The 16563-nt window shown below is 37.2% G+C and overlaps 1 protein-coding gene across 4 annotated transcripts in view; it reads left to right on the forward strand.

The window, feature by feature from the left end:
- The window catches only part of CDKL5 (cyclin dependent kinase like 5), a 131145-nt gene that overhangs the window by 90858 nt on the left and 23724 nt on the right, over positions 1–16563 (forward strand). For all 4 annotated transcript variants that reach the window (XM_050971211.1, XM_050971207.1, XM_050971215.1 and 1 more), the window contains exons 9-12: positions 1679–1868; positions 5428–5508; positions 9898–10058; positions 12310–13336. In XM_050971211.1, the coding sequence (XP_050827168.1) occupies positions 1679–1868; positions 5428–5508; positions 9898–10058; positions 12310–13336 (1459 nt within the window). The remainder of the gene's footprint in view (positions 1–1678; positions 1869–5427; positions 5509–9897; positions 10059–12309; positions 13337–16563) is intronic.

The raw sequence follows: 16563 nt of genomic DNA on the forward strand, positions 1-16563 counted from the left end.
GCAACCTTTTCCCCATTTCACATTTTAGTGGGGAAAACTTTGTATTAAAGGAGTTGCAAACAAAGATGTATTTGGGTTTTTGTCATAATGAAAGGGGAAGATTTTTACCTGTACTCTCACTGTTTTGCCTGCAGAGCCTTGGCTTTGGAGTCCATTCTTGCCTGTGTTGCCTTGTGCACTGAGAAGGAAAACTAGGCCTTACTTTAAGTCATTCTGATGTAATGGGTGGGTTGGACTAGCAGCACCCTAGAAGGGTCAAACACTGAGTCTCAGCAAATGCACAGGGAGCCACAGTGTAGGATTATGAACCCCAAGCCAATGATGAACCCCACTGAGTAATAGTGGTATTTGGGGAATGGTACATGGCTTTGCCTCTGGTGGTTCTTTGTCAGTGGTCTCTTCCAGTAGGGCAAACTTTTGGTTTTGGGATGATTGTTGTGAGAGGACAGCAGTGTCTCATGGCACATTCTCTAAGGCAAGTGAGTGTTTCTTGAAGTTTTGGTGCCTTACTTCAGCTTTCCCAGCTGCCATAGAGTCCTGCAGCAGTTTCACTTGCGTTATTGTCCAGCTAGTAGTGCTTTCTCACCTTCACCTAAAGGGTCTTCTGGCCAAATGTCCTCCCCACAAGTGAAGTAAATAATCATGAGTAATCAATGGGGAAGAGTCAAACTATTTTTTTTTTTTTTTTTTTTTTTTAGTTTGAGTATGTTCTTTCTCTAAACATCATTAATCAGCAATATAAGGAAGGAGTGAAGGACACAGATTTAGGATAGGATTTGTCACCTGCAACTCTTGGTGCTGTCTTATTCCAGAAAAAGGCAAGCCAGCTGTAACTTAAATCTCATGAAACAGAGTTTGAGTTACTGGATTACAAGTTTCAAAAAGAAGAGACTCAGTGAAATATGTTTTCAGTTCAGTCTTTGTTCCAGTCTTTTTTTGTTTTATATGCCTTCTTCTGACATGAAAAGCATTCTCCAGTAATTTTGTTCAAAATCTAAACATTTGAAGATATTTGGAAATATAGGTGCTTACGATTTTTTTACAAATTCAACAAGCAAAAATTTGGGTGTATAAAAAAGAGCTCTCCCCAGACCCCAGCCTGTGGCTTTGCTCCCAAACAGGAATTACTTTATGATGCTTTCATTGCTTCCTCACTTGTTTTTTCTATACAAGAGCTTTCAGGAGAACTCTGTTTTCTTGCTAACTAAAATTTTTGTGTATAAATGCTGAAATATAGATTTCTTATAATTCTGTTCTCCCAGTGGCCAGACCCAGTATGCACATCCACCTATTAAGCACAATCAAACAAGAGATGTAGTCCAGGAACAGAGTGCAGGCATGAGCTCTAGAGAGAAGGGAAGTTAGTGGTAGTTTAGCTGTGAGTGAAGAATGCTTTGTAGTCAAAAAGATTATTCTTGTCTGTAAGATTTTTCAAAAAGAACAAGGTCCCTGGAGGTGCTTGAGAATCCATCTCCTGCCTTTTCAAGCAGTGATGGGTACATCAGGAAATCTAGGGCAGAAACAGAGGGCTTGGTTTTTGAGGTAGTTTGCTTAATAGCGAAGTTTGTTTTTCTGTGTTGTGAGGAAGTGTGCTATGGGAAATATGGCCAATAAATGGAAGCAGCTCAGTAAGAAGGCAGTGGCAGTGGGTGACAAACATTTTCTTTTCGCTTGGCAGAGCCCCTTATGGCAAGGCTGTGGATATGTGGTCTGTAGGCTGCATCCTGGGGGAGCTGAGCGACGGGCAGCCCCTGTTCCCTGGCGAGAGTGAGATTGACCAGCTCTTCACCATTCAGAAGGTGCTGGGCCCACTGCCAGCCGAGCAGATGAAGCTCTTCTACAGCAACCCACGCTTCCATGGCTTGCGGGTAAGGGAAAGCTTTGTTCTTTTTTCTCATTTTTCTTATTTACTTGTGTGAAGTGCTGCAAAGGTTCTTTACATTTACATTGTGCGTTATCTTCTGCCTACGTTTCTGGGTAAGTATAGGATATAAACATTATAAAGCATTCATAAGTCAAAGTAAAAGTCAGATTACACCAGAAGCGAGTATTGTAAGTACATTTGTTTTCCTGTTAAAAGTTGTTTAAAGATTTTCTTTCATTTCTTTGATATTTTTGGCATGCAATTTACCTCTTATACCCAATGTAACATTGGGTTTAACCTACTGGGTTTGCCCTGGAAAGTTTAGTGGCAAGGTTCTATAAAGTCAGGTTGTGTAAAATTCAGGACTGCTTTCTACAAGCTAGTTTGTTGGGAAAATCTAAGCTGCAGATGCTAATACCATGGCAGAAGAGCTTTCTGCCTTTTGACTTATATTCCTGAGGAGTTTATGAAAGTCTCTTGAGTAAAAAAGCTCTTGCTACCCACTGCATTGTTCTCTTCAAGGATTTGCCAATATAATATAATGGCAGAGACTCACTTGTGTGACGGTGTTCGCAGGGGTCTCAGGAGGAGGGAAGAGACGAGAAAGTTGACTCTATGTTTCAGAAGGTTTGATTTATTATTTTATGATATATATTATATTAAAACTATAATAAAAGAATAGAAGAAATTATTTCATCAGAAGGCTTAGCTAAGAATAGAAAAGGAATGAATAACAAAGATTTGTCTCTGAGACAGTCTGGACAGCTGGACTGTGATTGGTTATTAATTAGAAACAACTAAATGAGACTAATAATCACAGATCTACTTGTTGCATTCTGCAGTAGCAGATAAGAATTGTTTACAGTTTGTTTTTGAGGCCTCTCAGCTTCTCAGGAGGAAAAAATCCTAAGGAAAGGATTTTTCATAAAACATGTTGATGACACTTGCGTGCAGATCTACCCAAGCTGGGATATGCAATATGGCAAAATACCAGAATCAATAAATAAGTATTTGCCCTGTTACTTTTAACAGTACCTGGTCAGTGACTGTACTCATTTTTCCTTGTAATTCAGTTTTGGTTGTCCTTTCTTTATTGATGAATGTTGCTTGGAAAGGTGAGTTTATGATCTTGATAATATTCTGAAATCAGTAGTGTAAATCCTATAAAGGTATGTATGAAGGTTTTAGGAGACCTGATCTGTGCTAAAGACTCAAGATCTGAGTTTTACTCTGACAAAGAGAAAACATGAGAATGTGAAAGGGAAGGAATGGGGACCTAGCTCTGTTAAAGCATGTTCAAAGTTACCACAAATTTGTTTTAGCTAACAGTGATAAGAAAAAAGTTAGCTTAAGGTGTTAGGGTATTTATTTTAGGTATAAGAATAACTAATTCTGAAGAGATTTTGTTGAAGTTTGTACACTCTCACACTCAAGAGTGGAGGGTTTAAAAAAATTATTAGACAAGCATTTCCTGCAAGGTCCTGTTTGTATTTCATCCTGTTTAAAACAGTGGGTTGGATGGTGTTTTTCTATGAGAAATTTATAGCCCCTTCTCAGGAAAACAATGCTTTAAAAATTGTAAGCAGAATAAATTACTGCCTCTTTAACATCATTTTACAGCTTTTCTTATTGTGCAGTGTAATCTTGTTTGGATAAATGCTCTGTGATGTCTTAAGATGAAGTATCTTTGTTTTGTAGCTTTAAAATACAATAATTCAAGAAGACAGCACAGACCTAATGTGATTAGCACAAGGTTCAGAGTTATGAGTCTCTGTTCTCATCCCAGATCAGTGGTTTAGTGCTTGGCCTCAGATATGTTCCTGCCTTCTTAGTCCCATCTGTAAAGTCAGGATGCTGCTGATGTGGACAGGGCCATATGGCTCCTCATAGAGAGTATTTTCTAGAATATAGATTTTTCTATAAATTGAAGCAAAGTCTGAATAATGGCTTAAACATCGAAAAAACTACAAAAAATATTTGTTTGAAATATTATAAGCATTAGTTAATTCGTGGGAAAAAATTATCCTGTGCTATAAGACAGCCTTAAAAGTACATTTCTTCTGAATGTAGCTTAATTTTCTGAATGTAGTGCTTAATAGTGAAAGATTTTCTGTTGCAGAGCAGATAGTAGGTATGCTGTGATCAAGCCAACTATTACTTGTGAGCTGGATTTGGTGCTGGATGTTCTCATGATAGAAATAGCCCATGATGTAAAATTTTTTGTCTATATGCTTAGACTTTGTGAATTTCTACATTACCTTAAGTGAATACTGCCATTTTGTAAAACAGGATTAAAAAAATTCTCTTCAAATATTCCAGCATGGATCCAAATGCAGATTTGCAAACTTGTCTTTTCTTTCTACTCATATCCTCCATATATATGTATATAACACAGTTTTCCTCATTCCTGAGGTTTAGGGAGTATTCAGTGACCTCTCTTCAATTCTTTTGAGGAGGAAAACGTCCAGGATATGTTGAAGACATAAGGAAGTAAAATAATATGGGATCAGAAGCCACCAATAGGCTCATGACTTTACAGAAAAGTGTGAGTGGCAATGTAGGGCTACAAATATTTGTTCTACCAATAAGTTACATGAAGAATGTGAACAATTACTGTGACAAGCCACTGGTGCTTTGCTTGGCTTTGGCACATTTTCCTGTTTCCCTGATCATTCTAGATATAAAAGCTTCTTTATGATTGTCACTCCACAGGAAGACATGAACATTTTACAATTTAGTTTATGTTAAAATTGGAGGAAGTGTGGAAGACTTGTTTTACCTATGCTACTGTTTGAGATCAATATAGCAGACTTGGACTTTAAAAAATTCTCAATTATTAGAAAACCACTTCAAAATAAAGCAAAGTCAAAAGAAAAATACAGAGACTATTTAGGAATAAAAGCATTCAAATTAATGTTCTTCAAAGTTCACATGATGTAATTTACGAAAAGTAATACTAGTACAACTAATGGATGCCCCCAGCAGTGTGCACTGCTTCTCATGGTGTTGCCAGCAGCATGACCCAGCAGTAACCCTGAAACTCAAATCCTTGAGCTTTTGCCTTTTCTCACTAAAAATACTTGAGAATTGTACATTAATGTTTAGTATTTTGTTAATGTTTTGTATTATTTAGTAATGTTTAGTTTAATGTTTTATATTATTAATGAGTAGTACTGTATTTGCACTCTCAAATTCTCTCTGAGCTATTTTTAACCTTTTTTTTAATAAATATGTTACTAATGTTAGTTCTGCATCTATTTTAAACCTCCTGTCAATCATAGTGCCACAAAAAAAGATTTGGTTGATTATTTCTCAGTTGAGAATGATTTCTTGGCTGCCCTAATAATCAAGAATACTTTCTTTGGTTGACTAGATGCTTACCACACATCTAGAGTTATTTATTTCACTAATATTTTATAGTTTTCATAAACCACTAAATTTTTCAATGCTTAGGATTCCCATTAATTACATGTCTTGATTCACTAGTTTCCATTTTTTGAAACATTGTATTCATGTGCTACCTTGTTTTCATGATCAGTATATTTACAGTGTATTTTTTACAGTTTCCAGCAGTCAATCATCCACAGTCTTTAGAGAGAAGATATTTGGGAATTTTAAGCGGTGTACTGCTTGATCTTATGAAGGTAGGAAAATGTCTTTTATTCTCTGTCTGTGATATGTAAGAAAATATATAAGTCACTTTTTTACCTTTTTTCTTACATAACGCATCTTAGAAGGAATTTGGGAACTCCCTCTTGAGATATTTTGATTCCACCATTGTTTGTAGTAAGGCTTGGTATTTCCTAGGAATCAGGAAAATATCCCTTGCAAATGCCAGGAGAGTCTGTTCAATTTTAACTGATTGGATAAAGAATATGTAGCTCAGATAAAGCATCATCACCATCCTTTGCAGAGATGTGCATTCACACTGACATCCATGCACTGACTGCTAGAGTGTGATCATATTTAGATACATCCACAGAGTATTGGGCTAACCTGAGTTGTTTTTCATTTGTTGTTGGGTAAGTGTGAGGATGTGGACATTGTCAAAAACAAAGCTGACCTGTAGGAGTTCTGGGTTTTTATCCAAACTCTCAATCTGCTTGCTATCACCTGTACACGGTGTGTATGTTAGTTTACCCTTCAGTACTGTTTTGGGACAAGTCAGCTAGTTATACATGGCCAAAGTAGGTTATAGTCCTGAGAGTTCTTTTGGGGGATCAGGAGAAGCTCCTTCCCCACAAAAATGTTGTGCTTTGCATTTGTGCTGTGTTCCTGGGTATGGAACACATGTTGTTGTCCTTTACTACTGGACTATAAAAATACTCCCATGGTAAGCTGCAGTACAACCCTCACATCATTTCATCCCCATTGAGCTGGAGAAAGAAGTCATAGTTTCTAAAATTAGGTTTATAATCATAGAACCACCAAAGAATTAAAGGCAATATGGGACACACATGAGGCATGAATATGGCTAATCAACTCTGAATGAATTGTATGATCCCAAACCTCTCTGCACCAGTTGTCTTGGAAAGCAAGGATGCTTTGGGAAATACTTGGGTGTTTACTTGCTTTTAGTAGTATTGCTGTAGGCAGCAGAAATCCACCAAATTTGCTCTACTCTTCTTCAACACAGCCAGTCAAATCCCTTTGATCTCCTTGCCTTATGGAGAGAGTCAGCATGGCTTTTATCTTGGTTTCGAGGAGTCTGCAATATGATACACTCCAGTGCATATAATTACTTGTTTTGGTATTATACTTTCTCCTCTATTTTCTAATTCATATAAACTTTATTTCATAGTTAGCTGTAGCTCAAGATCTGGTAGCATATATTGCAGAGCGGAAATTTCAAGATCGGTCTTAAGACCATTGTTACATGAACTGGGGGAGGGTTTATTTTCATTTTATCCTAAATTTTATGTAATATCTCAGTGTCTTTTAGGTTTTTTTGATATGATTTACAAGTTGAAAAGTTGTGAAATGAAGCACTTGAGTTTTAGGGAAGCACAGGTTTCCAAATAATTTAATTTCTTCATCTTTTCTGTTGATGTTTCTGCCTACAGGGTGAGAAAGGTCAGGAATTCTGTAGAGGGGATATTTTGTGTTTGATCTGCATTTCTTAATTCAAGAATTGGAACCTTGTTAAACAATGTGCAGACGCCTACAAGGAGAGAACAGAGGGGACTTGTGGTTAAGTTGCATGTTGCAAATGCTGCACATACTTTGTTGTGTGCCTGTCTCTTCTGCAGACAAGGGACAGTCTGACACATGTCCACACTTGTTGTGCTCCTCATTATCTGCATTCCCAGGGACCTCAGGTCAGATAACTAAATCACTGAATAACCCACACTTCAATTTATGCCAGCTGAAGTAGGGAGTTATTAACATATATCTATTTAGAGAGCATTTCTGGACTACATTAATGATGAGGCACCAATTTGACCTTGTTGCTTTGTTGTTGCTCCAGTCCTCTGCTCTCCTTCACAAGTCTTGCTGATTTGCAAGCATTAGGGAGTAAGGAACTGGTTTTGCATGTTATGACTTGGGAAAAAAGACCTTGAGCCTCTCTCCTTTATATTATCTGCCATTCAATTGTCTCTGCCATTCAGCACCAGACATGCATTTCCTCAGAGCTGTTTGCTAAAGAGAATACTTACAGAACCCTTTCTTTTTACCCTTGGTTTTCTTTACTTGCCTTTGCTGGACTTCAGCCTTCTGAAGAGTGGCCTAACCTTTGTACTAATACTCTGCTTTTGTAGCCCATCTTTGTATCCTGTCCTTCACTCTGGTTCTCACCCACTCCTGTTTTGTATTTTTGTTTATTAGGAAATTCCCTGTTTAGCTAACCTGAACCTATGAAAAAGATTTTGGTCTTCTACACAGTAAGATGCTTTGTTCCTGAACTCAAAATAAGTTTTCCATAAAAACCAAGGGCTGTCCTGGACATCTTTCCTCTTATGGTAGTTTTTCAGGAGACTATACCTGGTAATTCCTTCTAAAAATGGAATTTGCTTTCCTGAAGTCCTGGGTGTTATCTCTGATCTTTATCTTCCCACCTCTTCTTTCAGTTCAATCTGTAATCATCCTATGGTTGCTACAGCTCAGAGTGTCTTCTTTGATCAGATTTCTCACCAGTACTTTACTATTGTTGAGCAGCAGCTCGAGTAAACTGAAGTCCCCTCCTTGGCTAATTTGCCTCTCCAGCATCCACACTAGGAAATTTCCGCCAACTGATTCTAGAAGACTCTTGGAACATGTACACAGGCTGGGTGTCAGGATAGCTGAAGTCAGCTGTGAGGAGGAGGGTCTGTGACCAGGAGGCATTTTTTTTCTTGTTATAGAGAGTTATCCTCTTCATCACTTTCATGCTCTTCAATGCATTGTTTGTAACAAACTCCCATCATAACATACCAAGTGTTGCTTTCCCTTCTAATCCTGACCTAGAGATTGTCCATGGATAAACCTTTTGTTCCATGACATTGGATATAATCCAGGAAGTCAATTTTATGGAGTGTTACTCTTCTCCCTCTCCATCCCCTTCATTCTGAGACCAGTTGTGCCCATCAGTGATCATGCCTCAGCCATGAGCCCTGTCCCACTAGTTCTCTGTGATTCCAGACAGATTCCCAGCCTTGCGATAACCTATGGGCTTCCAGTTCTCCTCACTTGTCATCCAGCCTGTGTAATGTAGTGTACAGGCACTTGTGAGAAGCCTCTGGACATCCTCTCTTCTAAGGGGGAATATAGGAATCACATGTGGCCTCCTCCTCGTGTTTGTCCAGCCTTTTGAGCCACTGTAGTGATGAGCACCAGAAATAAGGGAGAAAGAAGTTGCTAATCATTCAGTACAGTGTGTCACTTGAGAAAGAAAGGTGCTGCATGCTGTATGACCAAGCTGCATTGGAGTTTGGTTTGCCACTTGCTTTGTTTCCTGAGCATTTTCCATTCTGAAGTGCAGGGATCCTGTGAAGGGAAACCCAGTTTGCGGTTGAGTGGCTGAATACAGTGTTAATGTAGTGTGTGTGTGTGTGTGTGTGTGTGTGTGTGTGTATGTTTAAGCTTGTGTATGCATAGACACACATTGATTTAATCTCTCTTAAAAATATACAACCCTTAAGAAATAGCTGGTTTTTTACTTAATAGCCATTCAAACTTTTAACCTTGCTAACAGTCATGCATGTTTGAATATTCCAGTGTAAACTCTGTATTGCTCTTTTCCTGCAAGAAACCTTTCAAACTTCCCAAAATACCCAAGCTCCTGTTTTCAAGTTTTGTGATTAAATATTTTCTTCGTGTCAGGAAGTGTCTTTGTTTAGAATCACAACTGATCTAACAGAATTACAAGGCAAGTGTTATTCTGAATGCATTGTAAACAATTTAGAGAATTCTTTGAAAATATGGGTGGACTTGAGCCCTGTAAGCTAACAGAATTCTTATATTTATGTATTTTTTAAAAATTCTAAATGTTAAAATAATGCTTGGTCTTGCATAAGAATGTTCCCATATAGTTGCTTTGTTTGTTTGTAAAGCCTGTTTCATTGCAGCATTTTATTACTGGTAAATGTAATATTTTTGATTCAAAACAATGTTCTAAGGTTTATCCTGAAAAATATGTTAAAAATAGAAATATTTAAAACATGTATAGATTATATAAAACATATTTTTAAAGTTTTAGATATCTTTGTATTTAAAACATACTATCACATATGTGTGCATAAAATTATATACATATAACACATATGGTGTTATATAAATAAACACATATGTGTTTATGGTGTTATATAAATAAACACATATGTGTTTATTTTGTTTCATATGTAGTTTAATGCATCATTAAATTATTCTAGCAGTGACATCTAATCAAAGAAACACTAGAGATTAAAAAATTACCCAGTAATGTTCTTTATTTTGTTGTAGGTTTTTTTTGGTTTCAGTTTGGTTTGGTTTTGGTTTTTTGTTTTGGTTTCTGGGGGGTTTTTTGCTACTGTAAATACAAATACTAACATTTAAACTTTGGGATTTGTTTTTCAAAGAACTTACTGAAGTTAGATCCAGCAGATAGATATTTGACAGAACAATGTTTGAACCACCCTTCGTTTCAAACCCAAAGACTCTTGGATCGCTGTGGAAGTTCACCTTCACGGTCAGCTAAGAGAAAACCTTACCATGCAGACAGCAACACTTTATCTAACAGGTAAATGTAGTCTTGTCACTGTTACCACTGACATTTGCTCTGCCAGTGAGTGAGTAGTTGTTCTGCTCATATGCAGCATCACCTACAAGAAAAGTGGTTGTTTGACAGCTTAGGCACACTGAGATATGTATGCTGTTCTGTGTTGCCTCACTGAATCAAGGAAGCAGACAAAGTATTTACAGCTACACAAGCTGAAATTTTTGCTTACTTTCTGCCTCAGACAGCATGTGTCTAAAAAAATAAAAAAAAAGAGACAATGTTGAAGCCATTTCTGCGTATGACAAAGAAAAATAATTGGCTGATCCACCTTAAAAAAATGTTAGCCTTTTTCTTGAACAATAGGAATTTTGTGGCTTGGAAGATGCCCAAGATTCCAAAGGAATGCTCTTTTCTTTGGAATGCTACCACTGCTGTATATGTACAAATCTGTCCAAGATTTTGATATTTAAAAGCTTAAAGTTCACACAGATTTGTAGCAGCTAAATGTCCTGAAAATTGTGCGCATTGATCACATTCCAAATGGGAGATGAACAGAATTTTGTCTGCAGTTGCAGTTGTGGATTTTGTCTAGTCTATTTGACCTCAGGCTCATAGCAGGATATGTTTGCTCGGTGACTCCCTTGCTGGACCCACATAGCTTGAGAGAAACCACTTAATTTTCATACCTCAATGAACCTGGTTTACTGCTGGATGAAATACTTCAGCACAAAAAGCTTCATATTATTGCTCTGATAAATGCATTCATAAAGGTCACCCTCTGAAGTATGCAGAATATTTTAATATTCTGTATGCAGGCTTTTAATCTTGGCCATGTTTTTCTTTAGCTTATCCTGTGAGATTAAAAAAATTGCTCCTCTATTTTAAGACTTGGGATGACATTCACAATCTATACTTCTTCAAAGATAGACACCAAAAAGTTTTAGCTGCCTTTACAGCTTAAAGTAGAAGTTTTACTGTTGGACATATGGCATCAGAAAGAAAGACCTACACCCATTGGAAACTTGTCCAAAAGGCTTGCCTAGTAAAAATGCTAGGTTCTTCTATCTCTAAAATTTTGGAAAATATACTGGCTGTTAACAAAAAAATACTTTAAACTGGCATTAAAATTGCTTAAGTTTTAGGAACTGTATGAAATAGATTATGAGATCACTTGAAGTGGTTAATACAAAAATCCTAGGCATAAAAACAGATAGCATTATTCAATTATAATTAACAAAAAGATCAACAAAGGTACAGCAAGCTCTCACTTCAACCCTTGGTAATATATCTGAGTTACATCATAGATTTGTTACAGAAATAATTTAATTGATTATAGCATGCCTAGGTCTATCAAAGCAAACAAGCACAGCTCCATCACTGTTCAGTCTTGGCTATTGCAATGCCAGCCTAAATCCAGAAGCTGAACTGGTTTAATGCCAGAAAACCTGAGATAATAAATCCTGCTCAAAAAAAAAAAATCAGTCTCGGGGTTTGCAGAACCAACTCATATCTCAGTCCGGTAGTCCCCAAACCAGAAAAGCTAGGAAGGAGAGTAGAGGATAAGGACACAACCAAGTAGCTCTGCACCAAGTCAGCCTGGTTGCAGATCCTTTCAGGTGCAGCTTTAGAATGAGTTAATGTTCCTAAAACTGGGATAGTGCCAAGTTCCACAAAAGCTGTCTTCCTGTGGTAGACCTGGTTTTGGGTTTGGTGTTACAGGGCTAGCTCAGGCTCACTCCATCTGAACAATAATTTCTTTTCTCCTCCTTTCCTCTCCCTTCCTCCTCCAAACCAGGAATACACAAGATAGCCTGGAGCATTGATTGTATCAGGGCTTTTTGACAGTGCTGACATACTTGATTGTTCTACCTTCCTTTGATATGCCAGGTGTATTTAAGATTTTTTCGATTGATATACAGCTAATTTTTATAATGTAATGCTTCACTTAGCAATGTACTCACATCGTACACACATGCATAAATGTGCAAATATATGTTGGAATTTCTATTATTAGATTTGATGTCTTCAGGGTTTTTGTCAGCAAAATCATTAACCAAAGCAGAGTTTACCATCATATTATAACCAGAAACAACAATGTATGAACACTTAAAAATATGTTATTTTAGTGAAGCTTCTGGTGCCTTGGCAATGTTTGATCTTACTGCAGTTAAATTTTTTAAATGGTAACTGAAATGGGTGTACTTTTTTGAAGTTATTAATACATGAATAAGTAATCTGATATATTAATGCTTCTTTATGCGTTTTAATATAGAAATCAAGCCAGCAAAAGTTCTGCTTTGCAGTCACACCACAGATCAAACAGCAAGGATTTGCAGACACTAGGGGCTGGCGGGCCAAGAGAAGAGGGGCTTCCAGCAAATGAAAGCTTTTTAAATGGAAACCTTCCTGGACCTGCCCCTAGTCCAATGCATGCAAAAAAACCGAGCAACACACCAGGATCTGGCAACAAGGATATAGCCAATAATAACATGCCACATCTTCTCAGCCCAAAGGAACCAAAGGGAAAAACAGAGTTTGATTTTAATGTGGACACCAAAAGTTCTGATGGTTCAGGCACAAAGTACCTGAAGTCTAACACCAGATCTCAGCAGAACCGGCACTCCTTTATGGAAACTACTCAAAGCAAGACTGGGACTCTGCAGCCTGGCGACAAGCACAGTCGCCACAGCTACATCGACACCATCCCGCAGTCTTCTAAGAGTCCCTCCTATCGGACAAAGTCCAAGAGCCATGGAGTTCTGACAGACTCAAAATCCGTGGGCAACCTTTCTGAGGCCAGGGCCCAAGCTGCAGAACCAAACACCAGTAGGTATTTTCCATCCAGCTGTATGGACTTGAACTCTCCTACCAGTCCGAGTGCTCCCCGGCACAGCGATAACAGAACTATGCTCAGTCCATCCGCGAGGAATAACCGCAGCGAGGGTACCCTGGACACCCGAAGACCACCAACCAGACACTCCAAAACAATGGAGGAGCTAAAACTGCCAGATCACATGGATGGAAGCCATTCCCACTCTGTATCTGCTCCACATGAATCTTTTTCCTATGGTCTAGGTTATACCAGTCCTTTTTCTTCACAGCAGCGCCCTCATAGACACTCTATGTATGTGAGCCGGGACAGAGTGAGGTCAAAGGGCTCAGAGGGTGGCTTAAGCGTAGGGCAAGGGATGGCAGCCAGAGCAAACAGCCTGCAACTGTTATCTCCACAGGTGCAGCATAAGTCACTCACAAGGTCTGTTGGCTCATCACGAGAAGACTGTACAGAAGATTCTAATAGGGTTAGTCCAAAATGTTGCCTCTTATTTGAAGGTTTACCTTTCTCCTTTTAACTCGCGTGGGGGCAGTGGCCTGCTTTCTGTCTTCTGTTTGTTTCTTTGCAGTTATTAATTTATTTGTCTTGTATGGTATGGGGATGTTGTTGGGGGCTTTTTTTCAGGAGGGCTGAATATTTCAAGGTACTTTTAAAAAATGGGCCATGAATACCATTATCTTAAGGTACTGAAATGTGAGGATGGAAAAATTGTCTCCAAAGTTAAAATTTCATTCGTTGTTATTAGTCCTTGGTTGCATGGTCTGATGTCATTTTTACTGTCTCATTTTGCTTAATTATCTTTCTCATTGGTGTTTTTATTTAGCTTTTCCTATATGTATTTCTGTTACGAATGCTAATGTTAATTTTTTAAGCCACTGTTTCATTGAGGTATAGCAGGACATTATTGCGGAAATACCCAAATTTATTAGAGAAATATCCAAGCTTGCAATATGTCTTTAGATTCGTATGATAAGTAACTGGTGGAATCTAGAGATTTCATGTTGTAGTGGCCACTGGTAAATTGACTCCTCACAGTGGTTACTATCAGTGGATACCTGTTTGTGTTTTTTTCTGTGAGCATTAATTAAAGAGTAGAGGACAGGCTGGTTCTAGAGTTGATTTACATTTGTTACACAGCACTTCTGAATTATCTCGTGTTTTACACATCAGATATGTAAACATGACTGTATTTGTCCTCAGAGCTTTAAATTTCTCTATTAACAAAATGGTGCAGAGACAAATACAAAAATGAGTGTTTGACTATGTCTACACCTGTGATAGACTGACTTCTAAGGAGAGAACATCTAGTTCAGATTTGTTGACAAACTGAAGAAAGTCAGAAGACCTGCAAACAATATTTAAGGTCCAAAGATTATTATTTACTATGAGAAACTAAAATACTCTGCCCACTTAGTAGTTTATCCAAGAAATATGTGTAGCTGACCTAATAGGGGTCTATCTACAAGTACCATAAAAAGATGAGTTTCAGGTAGTGGTTGTCTCCTCAGTCCAGTAGAGAAAAAAAGACATAATATGTTTTTTCATCCATTGCACATCTTCTCCATTCAAGACTATGTGTATTCAAACATGAGAAAATATCAAAATAGAAGTGCAATGGAATAATAATTTTTAAAAAGCTACCTAGAAGGGATTACAGCAGCTCCATTTCAAAAACAGACTTTTCCTGTGTATTTTCTGTCTCTCTCATATCAGTCAAATTAAATGTTACTGATTCTTCAGGACATTATTTGGAAGGGCAGTAATATCAGTGTTTCAGTTTTTGATAATAAAAGGTCACGCTGCCTTGTAGTCTTCAGTTCATTTTCTGCATTATGCAGCAGATAGTAATTGGAAGTAATTTTAATTTTGTTTTGTATTATTTAGAGGCCAGTTGCTTTTATTGGATCATTCTTTGTCATTGAAAATGGGTTGACAGATTTTTATTTTAGTTAGGAAAATCGGTGTGTATTTTAATGCTTATGTTTGTGTTGATTTTCCTTTGCTTTGCAAAGTCTGTTCATTCAAGATAAAGAACTTTATCTCTTATGGTCAGTATTTTTAAACTTCAGCCTTCACTTAGTGCTTTTAAATCTGTATTTCAACCATTAGAAGTGTGAAAGGAAAATGACTTTTCTGAAATGAATGCTAAGTCAGTGAATTCACAAAGCTGTTTTTTATTTGTTTATACTGCTTTCAGTAACAAATCGAATTGTCAATCTTCTTATACCTCATGAAGGGATTTTCACAAAGAAGTCATTCTTTGGCTCCTTCCTATCCTCATTTTTCTCCCCTTTTCTACATTATGCATTAGGAGTCATAAAATTTCACTCCCTTCAGGAGTTTTTTAGTTTAGAGAACTAAAAATTTCACTATTAATATGTATTCTCATAGATTCTTTACTGTTTTCATGCTTATTTTTTCTGATTAGTTCACCTAGGTTTTTTTCTCTGCTCATCTTTGGTGAAGTTTCCTCACTTCCATGTTTCTAGTTTCTCATTGATTTTCTTTTTAGCTGTACCAAGGTTTTTTAAAGAAAAACATTCTTTTTTTTTGCCAAGCTTTAAATCTTATTTAAGAAAAAAATCAAGGGAAAAAACCTCATCTAGTCTTAGTTTTAGGACTTTTCAAGTCTCAACACAACAGTTTTGTTCTAAGGGTTTTTTTTTTAACATATAAATTAAATGTACACAAAAAGGGTTAAGCAGAAGAAGATCAAATACAAGTTGCTGTTACTGTCTCAGGTTTGAAATTTAACTGCTGATAAAAAAGAGGTATCTAATACAAGTAGTAATTTAATCAAATGCTTCAGCCTCTGGTAAATTTTAGAAGAATCCAGCTGGGATTTGAAGCATTGTTTTAGCTGCAGTTCTGGCCTCAGTTTCAAGGTTTGTTTTCTCTGTGACAGTGAGACCAGAACTTAATCCACAAAAAGCAAAGAAGATTTTGCAAATCACTTGTGCAGTGAATTGAAATCCCAGTTTTTATTTTTGGTTAGGCTTTTTTGTGGCTTTGGTTTTTAACCTTTGTTCTTCTTGGACATTCTAGATTTCAGTTAGTCCAGGGGTTTCAGAAGTTTCCTAAGGAGTCTTTGAGAGAGCATTAAATTTCATGTGGTCAGTTCATGCTGAGGGAAAAATTGTAGTTTCTGATTCATTTAAGAGTGGGGTTAAGTCATATTTGGTGGCTAATTATGTGCATAAGTATGTTTCCACTGGCTCACCTAAACTTTTACTTGAAGTACTTCCAGTACTGTTTTCAGGAAAATAGAATAAATTAAAGGTAATGATATGCTTTTAGCCACCCTGTCTGACTGAAGAACCTTGTCTGTAGATTTCTTAGTCAGAGACTTTCTATTATTTTGCATACAGTAGATTTTGTGATTGTTGGTACCTCTAGGTAATGATATTAAGAGATAAGAGATGATAAGCAATGATAGTGCTTTGGTATTGCAATTATCTCAAATTAGATGCATTCCTCTCTGCTTTTTAATGTTTGCCAGTAGCAGAATGACCAGATTCCATCAGAAATTAATTTAGCCAGCCTCCAGGAAAAGATTCCTCCAGAGATGTTACAGTTGTGTTTCATTCAGGTTGAAATTCTGAGGGCCTGAATCAGATTCATGTCTTTAAAATTACAACTTAGAGGTGAAATTTTGTTAATACCATTTTTTTCATTTTGGAAAGAAGCAAGCAA

The sequence above is a fragment of the Serinus canaria genome, chromosome 1 (genome assembly GCF_022539315.1).
Source record: "Serinus canaria isolate serCan28SL12 chromosome 1, serCan2020, whole genome shotgun sequence".
Lineage (NCBI taxonomy): Eukaryota > Metazoa > Chordata > Aves > Passeriformes > Fringillidae > Serinus > Serinus canaria.